The sequence below is a fragment of the Egretta garzetta genome, unplaced genomic scaffold, assembly GCF_000687185.1.
Source record: "Egretta garzetta isolate BGI_Z169 unplaced genomic scaffold, ASM68718v1 scaffold502, whole genome shotgun sequence".
Taxonomy (NCBI): domain Eukaryota; kingdom Metazoa; phylum Chordata; class Aves; order Pelecaniformes; family Ardeidae; genus Egretta; species Egretta garzetta.
In genome coordinates this window covers 635,766-650,086 of record NW_009258809.1, presented here as the reverse complement: position 1 = coordinate 650,086, position 14,321 = coordinate 635,766, and the positions used below count along the sequence as shown (strand labels likewise).

Here is a 14,321-nt window from a genome sequence, read left to right as displayed (position 1 = left end):
AGGCACTATGCATTACAGTTTAAAGAACTGTTCATGGCTGTTTTAACAAAGTTCAAACATTCTTTGTTTAGAACTAATTCAAATCAGTGTTCTAAAGATTCTGTTTTTCTATTTACAGTGTCTGAGCAACACACCTCCTCTTACAGAATACTTCCTCAATGATAAATACCAAGAAGAGCTGAATTTTGACAATCCTTTAGGAATGCGAGGTGAAATAGCAAAATCTTATGCAGAGCTTATCAAGCAAATGTGGTCAGGAAAATACAGCTATGTTACCCCAAGAGCATTTAAGGTCAGTAGAGAATTTAACCTGAATGTACATTGTCAGTTTTGGTTTTGTAGTTTAAGTATACAAAACTTACGGAAATATGCACAAATAAGAATTTGAAGTAATATTCATCAGTATGCAGTCCATTCATTAAACTGTTAAAACACTTGGATGTATATTTAAATAAGTGTCAGTTGTCCATGTGCTTTGGTCTTTGAGAATTAGTTTTGGCTTCCTGTCTCCATTGAAAAGCTTATCTTTTATAACTTCATTAATTTTTACATTTTCAACTTTCTGCTGTAGCATCTCGGAAGTATCTATTCTTTGTATAGTTAAGGTACCAGAAGTATTAGTATTCGTATTTTTTTTTTGTTTAGACACAAGTGGGACGATTTGCACCACAATTTTCTGGTTATCAGCAACAAGATTGTCAAGAGCTACTAGCTTTTCTCTTGGATGGATTACATGAGGATTTGAATCGGATTAGGAAAAAGCCTTACATTCAGTTAAAGGATGCAGATGGGAGACCAGACAAGGTGGTGATTTTGGTGTTGATCTTCTTCATTTTAGTTAGGGCTATGTATCGCAAGATGCTTCTGCATGATTGTGCACTGAAGGGTTGGGATGCTGATCATGTGTTGCTTTTTCTGGAATAGATTTCAGAAAATAAGACAAGACCTTAGAATGGAGGTCTTGTTCAAGTACTTGTATAAATTTCTGTTTATTTGAAAGATAACTGGGGCGGGGAGGGAAGGTATTAAGGCTTTGTTAAGACCATTTTGTTCAATTCAGTGCTGACTTCAGTTGGAAAAACAATTTCCATTCTGTTGTTCTTCTATTCTTGTATCTACAGTATACAGCGTTCTGCCTCTCTACAGTATTCTTACTTTAGAGAAACTCTTCTAGCATTGAGCTGCAAGCATATAAATAATTTCTTTTGTTATGAGAATGAGTTACTTCAGATGGAATTATTAGTTCTATTTGCTTTTGTCTTGCCCCAAGCCACTTGAAGTCATTCTCAGACTATGTAATAGCACTGACATAATCTCTGTTCTAGAAAAAGCACACATCTTTTAACCTGTGATCCTGATAGTAGTAACGTATCTCACAGGGTCCTCTGGAGTGAGATTCTATGTTTAGGTGGTAACTGAGAATGTTCTAACAAGTAGTCTTAACAATAATTCTCACTACTCATTTCCTACTACTTTGTCATAACCCAGATCGTGCTTTAATTACAGGTGGTTGCTGAAGAAGCCTGGGAAAACCATTTAAAAAGAAATGATTCCATCATTGTAGATATATTTCATGGCCTTTTTAAATCCACCCTAGTTTGTCCTGAATGTGCTAAGATATCTGTAACCTTTGATCCCTTTTGTTACTTGACACTTCCATTACCCATGAAAAAAGAACGCACTTTGGAAGTTTATTTAGTTAGAATGGATCCACTTGCAAAGCCTATGCAGGTAAGCCTCCTGGTTACATACAGAACTCCTGATTCATGTGGCATTAACAATGAACCTGAGTTCCTTTACATTTTTTAAGTACAGTAAGTAAATCAAACATGTTCTAGTTTCCTGGTGCATGTTCTGAAGTCCCACTTAGAAAGCCTGAGGAAGACTATACATACCTTCTTATATTTCTAGCAGTTTCAAGGAAGATGTTGGTCATTTCTTTATGGTTGTGTGAGTCAAAAGGCAAATACTGGGAATAAGTGGTGCAAAAACCCCCATGACTAAATATATTAAGTAGCCCTGAATTATTCTATGCTGTTGCTTAACAGTCAAAAGAAAAAATTTCGGATGAGATTTCTTTGTAAAGGGGATCTATTTTGCCATTTTTAGGAAGGATGGTATTACACACCTTAGAATGGCATGAAACAATGTACATAGGTTGTGGTAATAAAATAATTTTTAAATAGTTCTAGCTGTACCTATGGGTTAAGTGAGGATAGGTGAAATAAATAAGACACGGGCAGTTAGGCAGACTTGCAAAAAGGCTTTAACACCTGGAATCAGAGTACTATAAGAAAGAAAGTGGGGGAAAAGGGAGTGTTCTCAAAGGCAATATGAGTTAGGGAGGTCAGAGATAAAGGGACATGCATTAACTAGTGGGAGATGAGCCTGCTAGAAATTTAATTATTTGTGAGAACAGGTTTGCACAAGGGACACACCGTAGTTGAAGATGACCCTGTTTGACATGCGAGATGGTTATGCAGGAATGAATAGAGTTTGGGAAGAGTACTCATTCAGTAGAGCTTTTGTGAGTTTAAATAACTGTAAGACTAAAGGAGACACCAAACACATGCTGCTCTTGGCAATTAATTACAAAGTTATAATACCTTATTTCTAATTAATCCTGTGTTTATTTATTATGCAAATAACAGGTAAGAGTCCTGTGTGGCGTTTCATTACACACTGCAGGTGTACTGCACTAAGGGAAGCTACAGAGAGGTTTTCTTTTGCTGTTAATCGTCAGGTTCTCTCTCTGCATGTGAAATTTGAATTCAGTCTTTATCCATTGCCTGTCATTGCTTTTTTCCCCAGTAATACTTTGTAAACAACTTGTGTTGTATTCCAAATTTAAGAATCTAGTCAATAGCATACATACTATTTAAATGCTTAAATAAGTAGGTGCTGTTGAAATATAAATCTAAGTAATTGGTGCTGTTAGTCTTCTTATGGAGAGAGTAAAATAACATCCAAAAAAAGCATCCTGTAAGCTAATAAATGTAGTATTCAAAGTGCGCATGTTTGAGTAAAGTTGTGAATGCAACTACTATGTTTTCAGCAATTTGTGTTAGTTGATTTACATACTTTACACCTTAAGTTCAAGAATCTGAAAGACTTACATGAAGTATGCTGAACATGTGATAAGTTGTTTGGTTTTTTTCTCATGCATATTTGTTCGCTTAAGAAAGTAAAGTGACATTTTATTTTTTTTAGTACAAAGTAGTTGTTCCCAAAATTGGAAATATATTGGATCTTTGCACAGCATTATCAGCTTTGTCTGGTGTTGCTGCAGATAAGGTAAGAGTGATTTCTTATACAAAACACAACAATGAACATTGTAGCACATATTAACCTGATTTGCTGATGTATACTCCATTTTCTTTTTAGATGATTGTTACCGATATATACAATCACAGGTTCCACAGGATATTTGGCATGGATGAAAATCTAAGTAGCATTATGGAACGTGATGACATTTATGTGTAAGTACAGATAACATGCTTCGTGTCTCTGCAGTTTGTTTAGTTATTTGCAAAAGATTAAAACCTAGACATAAGATAAAGACAAATCTTGGGGGTTTTATTATTTTTTCATTTTTCCCCTTTGTAGCCTTCTAAATGACAGTTGTCCTTTATATTTCTGATTGTTTTTCTTTTAGATTTGAAATTGCTATCAATCGAACAGAAGATACAGAACAAGTTATAATTCCTGTTTGTTTAAGGGAAAAGTGCAGGCACACTAGCTACAGCCATAGTGGTTCTTCACTGTTTGGTCAACCTTTTCTCATAGCAGTGCCTAGAAACAATACTGAAGATAAACTGTATAACCTGCTGCTGCTAAGAATGTGGTAAGGTTATTGTTTAAAGAAAAACACATTTGTTATTCATAATGCTAATAGTTGGAATCAGTAGGCGCTTATTTTTACGGGCATTGCTAACAAATTGATTAGATTTGAGTACTTAGTCTTTTATTTGCTTTCTGTTAAATATATTAAATCTAAAATTTTAGCCACTTGAGATGTGAACTAGTGTGGATTTTAATTTTATTTTTTTTGTTAGCATGACCTCATCCAAAAATGATTTGAGAAGACAGTATGCAATCAATCAATCTGTATTGTCAGTTTAGGGGAATTAATTCTGCTATATACATAGCTATTTGTTAGGACTTGGTAAAATGGAAACTTTTTGCTAGTTATTCTGCTATGGTTATACCTCCTGTATCTACTATACAAGTTTATATACTAATTTATGTTTTCAAACTACATGGTAGGCACTTTCTGAAACTTGACTGGAATAAGTGTCATTATGTGGAAGGAATTAGAATCATATAACCTCCAATTTAAATTTGTGCTTCATTTTCTGTTGATGTAACTTTCTCTGAAAGTGAAGGCATGTATTTTTTTTATGAACAGTTGAAGAAGTGATTTCTGGACAAACAGAGACTAATACCAAGAATCAAGTTGATTAAAATCAAGTAACTGCCAAAAACATAAGACAATAGATGAGCAGAATTACAGATGTGCCTATACAGTAGACATGTTCGGCAATAAAACTGTTAATTCTGAATAAATCAGAAAGGAGTGCAGGAATACAGTACACTAGAAAGGGTTTGCTGTAACCATTTAATTATCTGGCTTGATCAATGTAAATATTTAAAAATCCATTGACTCTAATCATTGCTTTCATTTGTTATATTTAGCCGATATGTAAAAACATGTACTGAAAGTGAAGACACTGAAGGATCCCTACATTGCTGTAAGGACCATGGTATCAATGGTAATGGCCCAAACGGAATACATGAAGAAGGATCTCCAAGTAAGACTGGAATATCTGAACTTGTTCAGTATTTTGTGTTCAATTTGAAACTGAAGTTAATTCTGTAGCGTCTTTTGATTATTGTTATTCTACATTATTTCTTCCTCCTTATTCTTCTGATTGTTTCAGGTGAAATGGAAACAGATGAACAAGATGATGAATCCAGCCAGGATCAGGAACTCCCTTCAGAGAATGAAAACAGCCAGTCAGAAGACTCAGTTGGAGGTGACAATGACTCTGAAAATGGATTATGTACTGAGGATACTTGCAAAGGTCAACCACTCATGGGACACAAAAAGCGATTGTTTACATTCCAGTTCAATAATTTAGGCAATACTGACATAAATTACATCAAAGATGATGCCAGGCATATTAGATTTGATGATAGGCAACCTAGGCTTGACGGTAAGTCATGGGGAACAGGTTGGGCAACATTTGAATCTGATACTTTTTTCTCATTCCATTTCCATAGAATAGTGTTTACCTTCTCTCTGTGTGTTATTTGATATATCTTTTTTTTCCAACAGTAAATTCTGTATAAGTAATTTGTTATTATAATTAATTCTTAAAATGCAGAAATTGTGTGTGCTTCAATTTTTCATCTTAAATTCATGCTATCGTTGTTTGATTCATTTTGAAGAGTGTTTGCCCAAAGTTAATACAATTACATGTAAGTCAAGAAAAAAATATTAAGAGAAAACATGTTTTTAATCTTAGAAAGATCTTTCCTTGCTTTGGATTGGGATCCTGAATTGAAGAAGAGATATTTTGATGATAGAGCAGCAGAGGTAAGCTGTTTATGTTGCTCCCCTTTCCAGCATTAATAAAACTTAAATATGAAAACTGCAACTTAATGTGACATAAGAGAATGTAAGTCTTCGAAAGAAGCAGCTTGTATATCTTTTTTTTCACATTTTTCATAGTAAATATGTCATAAATAGACCTCATTTACACATCTAAGTAACTAGCAAATTCGAGGCTTACTACTTTGGAAGTAAGTCTGAAGCTGTGAAAACTTTTTACTTGAATGGTTTCTGATCATTTTTTCCATATATAGGAGCTTTGTAGTTACTGTTTATAGTAAGACGACATCACTAAAATGAGTTTTGTTTCATTTGTTCTCTTAACTCAAGAAATACTTCTCTTTAGGATTTTGAAAAACATGAAAGTGTGGAATATAAGCCTCCCAAAAAGCCTTTTGTGAAATTAAAAGACTGTATTGAGCTGTTCACAACAAAAGAAAAACTAGGTGCTGAAGACCCATGGTAAGGAGAAAAAATTAAAATTGTTATGTTCTATGGTGTATTTCTCAAAATGTAATCAAAACCACACTTGAACATTAACAGAGATACCTAATTAATTTCTTAATGGTATTTTGAATCTTGTCATTTCAAGTGTAGTTGAAAATTCTCAAAATGTTTTCTGTTTTGATCCATTGCTTAACTAAAATTGTTAACCATATAAAGAAGGTTATGTTTGTATGGGAGACAATTAATCATAAGATATTCTAGTCTGTGAACTGTGATCCACAGTGAATGAATAATATTGTGCCAAATCCAACACAGTGGTTTAAACAAATACTCCTTTCTGAGATGAGAAAGGTTGGTGCATACTGAAGGGGTTTTTTAATGCAAATACATAACTTGCCTTGCATTGATATATGAAATAGGGATGTGCTTAAGCAACAGGTTTTTGTGGGATGTCTGTAGTCAGCAGAACCTCTCAAATTCATGTTCCAACCATTAAGTTTTTGTTGGAGACTTTTATTCTGATGCATGGTTCTTCCAACTTATGATTTGGAATCTTATCTGAATACTCATATTTTTAGGATGTTCCTGTAAGATCATTCTTCTCCAGGAATTTTCTAGCAGATAAGAATCCTTCATCAACACCTGAGGCTCAGAATTAAGTTTGAAAAGAGGGTCTGCCACTTTTTCTTATGGATACTTAAAAGTTCTGGAGACTTGCAAACTTTGTCACCAGAGATCTTCCTGTATTTGGGCAGGGAAGGGGGCTGACTTATCCATTCTCTTTTTTTTTCTGGGTTGGCTAGTTTATCTAACACTGGATAGACTATTTGAGATACCGTGTAACTCAAATATGGTGAAGCGCTTCTGTTCTTGCAGCACATTTTAAGCAGAGTATTTAAACTACAAAATACAACTACTGCTCAAGTCAGGCAGTCGTTACTCGATACATCTCATCAGAGGTCATTAATTACATTCTTTCTTCATTTGTCAGGTCTTCACAGGTCTAATCTACGAGAGCTCATCATCTCTATTCCAGTGCTATTTGTATTCCAGACATTCTAAGCCAACTGAGAAAACATTTCTTCAGTTACAGCCTGCCCTTACAGTTCTAATTTCTTGTCTTTATCTGACGTTACTGTGTAAAGACACTTGTGCAGTCTTTTTTAATTAGGGCTCATCTCTTCCTTTTTTTTTTCCCCCTAGATCTTGTTAGAATTTTTAGATACCAAGATGTAGAATATGTGTAGACCACATCACAGAAGAGTTGCTTCCATGCATTGTTCTTACTTACCTTCCTCCCTGAGCCTCAGTTCTTGAAAGATTCGATTATGCATTGCAGGGAGCAGAAATTCATAAGTCACAGCCTGTTTATTACTTGCCTACTAAGGAGGCAAGGTTTTTTATTAAGAAGTTTTTTCAGGGTCCAGTAGTCACTGTTGCCTGGTTCTAGGGGTAGGTGAGGTGGAGTTAGGAGATGGATGAATTTGGAAATTGAAACTTGGAAGAATCACAGTTGTCTGTTATTTATGGCTTTTCATATAGTCAGTTTGCCCGAGGTATTTTCATAACCCTTTGTCTTTTTTTATAAAATATGAGAAAGCTGTGTTTTAACTGAAGGTACAGGGACTACTGTAGGAGACAAGAATCCTATACTGAGGGGTGCTACTTTTGTGTCTAAAATGCTGTCAAGCTTCACCGTGAGCAAGCTTGCACACTAGCACCTCACGTTTTAAACTGGAAGGGATATCAATGTCATTAGTAACAGAAGATGGGACATGTGTATGTGTTTCAGCTTCTGCTCATTCAGTTCTTCCCATGTTACTGACTTTCTCCATGGTAATATATTTTAACGTACATATGGACTGCAGTTATTTAAAATAGATCTTTTTTTTCTTTTAGGTATTGTCCAAACTGTAAAGAACATCAGCAAGCTACCAAGAAGTTAGACTTGTGGTCACTGCCCCCTGTACTGGTAGTTCATCTAAAGCGCTTTTCCTACAGCAGATACATGAGGGACAAGTTGGATACATTGGTTGACTTTCCAATAAAGTAAGAAACCTAAATGTTTTGGTGCTAGAAGAGTAAAAGTTAGCATGACTAGGGCACTTGTTTAATCCATCAATTATATAAAATGGTTTTGTTCTCAGCTTCCATGCGTGGATCCAGTAAATGCTGATGACAAAATGCTTGTAGGTGAAAAGTATGAACTCGGAAAAATAATAATAGTATTTAAGTATGGAAGGACTCTATCAACAGTTTCGGCTAGGATTACTAGTTCCTGTTCCACTCCTCACAGAGTGAAAGAGGTGCACTGCCAGTGTAGTCTGGTGTATGTGGGTTTTGTGGGGAATATAAAGTTAAGGGCTCAAAGACCACCAAGATGTGAAATGGTTAAAAATATTAACATGACCTTCTTTTGGTTGTTTTTTTGTGTGTGTGTGGTTTGTTGTTTTTGTTTGTTTTTTTTTTTTAAACAGTGACTTGGACATGTCAGAGTTCCTTATTAATCCCAATGCAGGGCCTTGCCGCTACAACTTGATTGCTGTCTCCAACCACTACGGAGGAATGGGAGGAGGGCATTGTAAGTTGATTTCCGATTTCATCGTTCTACATGTCAGCTTTCTTTCCATGTTTTATTTTGATTCAAGTACTGATCACTTTCAATCAATGGCATTTTTTTAATGGTCGAGGGACAATTTTTTTATTACTTTGAAATGTTTTCACAAGTATTCTAACACAAAAATCTATACGAAATGAGTTTTCAAGGATAATCGTAGGTTCTTTTATACTTCTAGCTATTCATATTGTGAAAAGAGAAAATCTAAAAGCTCCATCAGAGCTACTGTACTCTTAGACTGATTTTGTCTTGCTTGTCTGTATTTTTGTACATTGAAAGAAGACAGAAAAATGAAAAAGAGATTGAGTGATTTTATTTTGACTGTCCTTTCTCACTACACAGTCTCTTTAGAAGGGAAATGTTATTGGTTAAGCTTTCTTTGCTTAAAAAAAAATGCAACAGTGTGAGTCTAGTAGTGATAATAGGTTTTAGTTAGCTAAATGTCAAGTGTTTGACAGTAATGGACTCTGGTAACTGATTGTATTACACCTGTGAAGATACAAAGTCCTTAGACATTGTACTTTTTCGTCCTAGATACTGCTTTTGCAAAAAATAAGGATGATGGAAAATGGTACTACTTTGATGACAGTAGTGTGTCCACTGCATGTGAGGACCAAATAGTGGCAAGTACCTTTTGTGTTTCTAAAATGGGGACTGTTGAAGATGTTTTCTTCTCGAGGGAAGAAAAATGAAGAGTAAATCATGAACCTTGCAGTAAATTTGTAGGTGGTAGTTTGTGTTCTTTCAAAGGACAGTACAAAACAAAAATGGTTTGCTCCGACATGCAAAAATAACTTACATGAAAGCTTTGGATTTCTTTGTAATCCTACCTTGTAGACTTGGAAGAAAAAAAAAAAAAGATAACTTGGATTGTAAATGTTTTGTCTGGAGCCTCATGAGCATATTACACTTTTCTCTTTTACAGTCCAAAGCAGCATATGTGCTCTTCTACCAGAGACAGGACACGATCAGTGGAACTGGCTTTTTCCCTCTTGACCGGGAAACTAAACAAGGTGCTTCAGCTGCCACAGGCATCCCACTAGAAAGTGATGAAGACAGCAATGAAAATGATAATGATATAGAAAATGAAAATTGTATGCACACTAACTAATGGAAGAACTAGAAGCCATAAAAGAGACTTTCATACCGGGGATACCTATTGAAAGAGTGAAATTGCCCACCAAATTAAGAATAAAAATCTGAGATGGGGAATTTCAGATAACAGAATGTAAATCTTTATGACATTTTAACATGTGCAGTACTTGAAGTGAAACAATAAAAACTTAAACAGAAATTGTCTCTAATGCATTTACAGCCTTGTATTCACAAGCTATATATAGGAAATCACAAATAAACCCCTTTTAAGTTTTCTGCTGCTGTTCTGATGGATTATGTTTTCTTTTGTTTTGGATGTGAGTTAATAACTAAAATGTTAAATCTGTGGACTTCTGACATTTATTTTCATAGTACTGCAAGAATACTACTGCCAAGTCTAGTTTCAGGATGAATATATACATGTTCCTTAGGCTGTCACACAGGCTACAAGTAAAAATGTCATGAATATATGAGCAGTAGTTTTCTTGAAACAGCAAATTTTTCTTTCTCCCCAAATTTTTTTTTTTTTTTTAATTCGGTCACAATAGAAGAAATAGCTTGAAAAGGTGTTTTAACCTTTTGTGATATAGTTGAGCATCCAGAATATTATGTTCATCTTACTGCTGCTGTGGAACAGGTTCTGGATTTCATGCTGCATTAACAAAAAGTTTTTCAATTAAATGTAAGTATCCTTTGTTGCTTGTTGGAATCTACTCTGCAGACATAATTCCTGTTATCTTGCTTATAAGACATGCATAATTTTAATCTGGTGTCAGTCCAAAATTTAAAATTGTGCTGTAAGTTCTCTCTCCCCAGTTTTTGTAGTTTGACAGCTTCTAAACTACTCTGTAATAGGGTCAGAGTTAATAGTATTCTGTATCCATAGTAATGACTGTGTATCGGGCTTAGATGAGAATTTTTTCAACATAACCTGCCTTTAAATTGTTAATGAACAAAATGACTTTAAAGGTAGGCCTGTTAATTTTCTTCGTGTGTTCCTGATGGAATTCACCATAGCCTTACAGCGTATCTGAAAAGGTAACTCATTGTAAGAGAATTGGCATTTGCATGTTCAAGTCAGAACCTGTACAGTATATAAGGCATACAAACTTTGAATTGGATTTTAGTTAACTATGTTCAGGGGTCCAGGATGCCAAAATAAGTGTGACAGTTTGAAACATTTTTTAATTTGCTGCTTTCCCTTTGATCTAGTTGGAAGAATGTATTGTTGATTTGTATACAATACTGCCTTTGAGAGGGGCTCTTAAGTGCGGGGGCACACTTCACATATCTACTACCTGGAGAATTGCTTTGTGTCCCACTGTTTAAACAAATAATTTAAAAAAGAAAAAAGCAGAAAGTATGATGTTCTTCACTTGAACTAATCAAATACAATAGGTTATAAATTGTGTATTGTAAATAAAAGTTCACTCTGTGAGTGCACATTTTGGTAAATTATTTATTTATGTTAGCATTAAAAAGTTTAAAAAATTGCATTTGACCAGGATATAAATGAGGTATGTTGGACATGGCTTTGCTTTATACCTTGATATTAAAACTGGTGTTTCATCCTGGTATTTTACAGCTGCTTTGAGGTTTTTTTTTTTTTTAAATGTAAACTAACCTCCTGCATGACAGAGGTTAAAATTTTGTCTGCACTTGAGTTCACTTGGGTTTACATTTGAAATGCGCATGTTTATTTATACAGATTTCAATAAAGCTATTCAAGGCCTTATTTAGTGTTCCATTTTCTCACAAATTCTTTTCCCACCGTGTTTGTGTAATGGGTAGTCTTTGTCTAAGACCCGTATTATCAGTTACACAGTGGCTGTTTAATGACCAACACGGAATAAGATGAATAGTATTTCCAGGAGATAGGATATATAAAAGGGAGTCTCTCCTGTTATTGTCTGGCTCTAAAAACATTTATAAGGCTGCAAAAAAACCCCTTTATTTGTCATAAAAACCTATTATTTGGTTTTTTAAAGTAATACTGTAACAATAATCAAATGGGAAGATAGTAACTGAGGTGGCTGGTGAAATAAGGCAATATATTTAAGATTAGACAAACCGATACGGGGCGGGGGGGAATGATACAAGCTTTTGCCTTAAACCTTTGTATTGAGGTGTGGAATACAGTAACCCAAGACAAAGCTGTGTACTAAAGAGCTTGTGAGTTTAACTTGCCTATTTTAGTCAGAGCACTGGAGAGATGAGATTTATCTGTGGAGGAAGTCATCCTAGAGCAGCAATCACCGCTTTGAATAACGCACACCCAGAGCCCCCCCCTGCGTTCATGCTCCCATTGGTTTCCCCATACCGTGTTAGCCTAGAACTTGCTTGGAAAAATCACAAAGGGGCAAAGGATCTGGTTTGACTTACCAAAGTCATAGTTTCTAATACCATACCAAAGTTTCTAATTTTTTTTTTTTTTGTTATTGTTAATTTACCTTCCACAATTGCACACACTGAGTTTGTAAGCTTCCTAACCAGATACAAAAATCAATAATGTTTCTGTATGACTGTCTCAAAGGTTTCTGGGAATTCAGCCAAGTGGTGAGTTTCATAAAACTATTATGTATTCACGCATATGATATGATAATTCATCCCATGTGGGCATGCTTAAGACTACAGAAAACATATTCTTTACTGTGTCTATCAAAAGTTACTGTCACTCAAATGGTCATTTATGTAGAGAAGAAAGAGGGTCCTAACATCTTTCTGTGAATCAGGTCTGATAAAAATCTACAGTATGCTTTCTTTTTCCAGTTACATGGACAGCAAGCTTTTTGATGCCTATAAGTATCAGCATAAACCCCAAAATGAGAAGATGCAGTTAACCTTGTTAATGTGAGAGTCACAGAAACAAAGAAGAGTAGGAGGCAGAAGACAGCCTGCAATTCCCAGTTACTCCATGGATTTTGTGGCAGCAATACCTCATTTAAAGCCTGGCTGGGAGGGAAGGAGAGGTGAACAGGGACTGCCCAGGACCTCTTCTTTTCATTGGCTTTGGACAGTCTTCTGGATGCTTCCATGCAGATCACTTCCCCAATCTCTTCTATCATCCACTTTCCTACCTGCCTTCCCGGCACGCTGAAGGGAAGTTTGCAGCTTACAGTTAGAGATGACAGATGAGAAAAGCTGTCAGATATTAATTACCCTGCCAGGTGATGTAGAAACATCTCCTCCATCTACAGCTAGTTGCTAATGGGAAGGCCACAACCCCTTCCACCTTTCCCAGCAAGTTAGCGCTGCGTGAGGGAGTGCAGTGTATTTTTTTTAAGCATTTTGAAATCTTTAGAGAGAAGTCAGTGTGGCAGGCAAAGAAATTTAATTGGCAAACCCAGCAGTTTTCTTCAGAAATGATGCCTTCTTTGATGTCAGACCCTGTAATTTCAGGGTATGGTGTCTCATTGTTTCTAAGTACTAGTTACTTTGACAATCCCTATAAATGTAGTGAAACAATTAATATGAAAGCTGTATTTGATAGAATAAGCATGTTCTTAGTCTGCAGGCAAATTGCTCTCTTCATATTTTTTAGTTCTTTTTCCTTGGGGGGTAAACAAATTGTGAGAACAGTTCCACTTTCCTAGTTCCAACACTGCATGCTTTACTGGCACGGCGTGCTCCTGAGGCAGGAGCTTTTCTTACTGAAAAGAAATTAAGTCTTTGAATAGCATGGATACCCCAGAAAAGTCCAGATGTGACAAACCTTTGACCAATTATCCCATTAACTAGGGAATGAACTGAGTTACTATATGCCAGGTAGCTTTAACAGTCATCCCAGGCCAACTAATGCAAAAGCTGGTACAGGACTTGAGTGACAGGGGGTATCGGGGTGGAGAGAAACAATCAAAGAACTAAACAAGAAGGAAAATACCAGTCGGACAACCAGCAGAGGCAAGCGGTGGGTGCGATGTTAACTCCGGACTGGATGTCTTCCCTGGCATCCGGGAGGTGCAATGGCCCTTCCCCTGGCAGGATGGAGGCTTAGTCTGAGCCATCTGCCTCAGCTTTGAGATCTATGAATACCCTGTTCTTCTTAGAGGAATGTTCCTCCCTCTTCAGACATAATGGCACCACTTAGAAATCACTGAAAATTTTGAATGGAGGCCTGAATCTGTAGGTGTTTGCTCTGAGCTCAGCATAGTTTGAGGGAAGGCCTTCACAGAATCATAGAATCGTTTAGGTTGGAAAAGACCTTTAAGATCATCAAGTCCAACCGTTAACCTAACCCTGCCATCCCACCACTAAACCATGTCCCTAAGCACCTCATCTACCCGTCTTTTAAATACCTCCAGGGATGGGGACTCGACCACTTCCCTGGGCAGCCTGTTCCAATGCTTGACAACTCTTGTGCTGAAGAAATTTTTTCTAATGTCCAACATAAACCTGCCCTGGCGCAACTTTAGACCATTTCCCCTCATTCTATCGTCTGTTACCAGGAAGAAGAGGCCAACCCCCACCTGGCTACAGCCTCCTGTCAGGCGGTTGTAGAGGGCGATCAGGTCTCCCCTCAGCCTCCTCTGCTCCAGACTAAACAACCCC

The 14,321-nt window shown here is 36.2% G+C and overlaps 1 protein-coding gene across 5 annotated transcripts in view; it reads left to right on the top strand.

Annotated features, from left to right (window-relative positions):
- The window catches only part of USP15 (ubiquitin specific peptidase 15), a 66,385-nt gene extending 54,897 nt beyond the window's left edge, over window positions 1-11,488 (top strand). For 3 of the 5 annotated variants that reach the window (XM_035889369.1, XM_035889371.1, XM_035889370.1), the window contains 14 exons: window positions 119-292; window positions 646-804; window positions 1,507-1,731; window positions 3,211-3,294; window positions 3,385-3,479; window positions 3,656-3,844; window positions 4,696-4,811; window positions 4,941-5,216; window positions 5,529-5,599; window positions 5,961-6,076; window positions 7,961-8,110; window positions 8,539-8,642; window positions 9,213-9,301; window positions 9,604-11,488. In XM_035889369.1, coding sequence (XP_035745262.1) covers window positions 119-292; window positions 646-804; window positions 1,507-1,731; window positions 3,211-3,294; window positions 3,385-3,479; window positions 3,656-3,844; window positions 4,696-4,811; window positions 4,941-5,216; window positions 5,529-5,599; window positions 5,961-6,076; window positions 7,961-8,110; window positions 8,539-8,642; window positions 9,213-9,301; window positions 9,604-9,789 — 2,034 coding nt within the window. In that variant the 3' untranslated portion in view covers window positions 9,790-11,488. Of the gene's footprint in view, window positions 1-118; window positions 293-645; window positions 805-1,506; window positions 1,732-3,210; window positions 3,295-3,384; window positions 3,480-3,655; window positions 3,845-4,695; window positions 4,812-4,940; window positions 5,217-5,528; window positions 5,600-5,944; window positions 6,077-7,960; window positions 8,111-8,538; window positions 8,643-9,212; window positions 9,302-9,603 lie in introns of those variants that run through there. The other 2 variants (XM_035889365.1, XM_035889366.1) reach the window with 2 other exon arrangements.
- The last annotated feature ends 2,833 nt before the right edge of the window (window positions 11,489-14,321 follow it).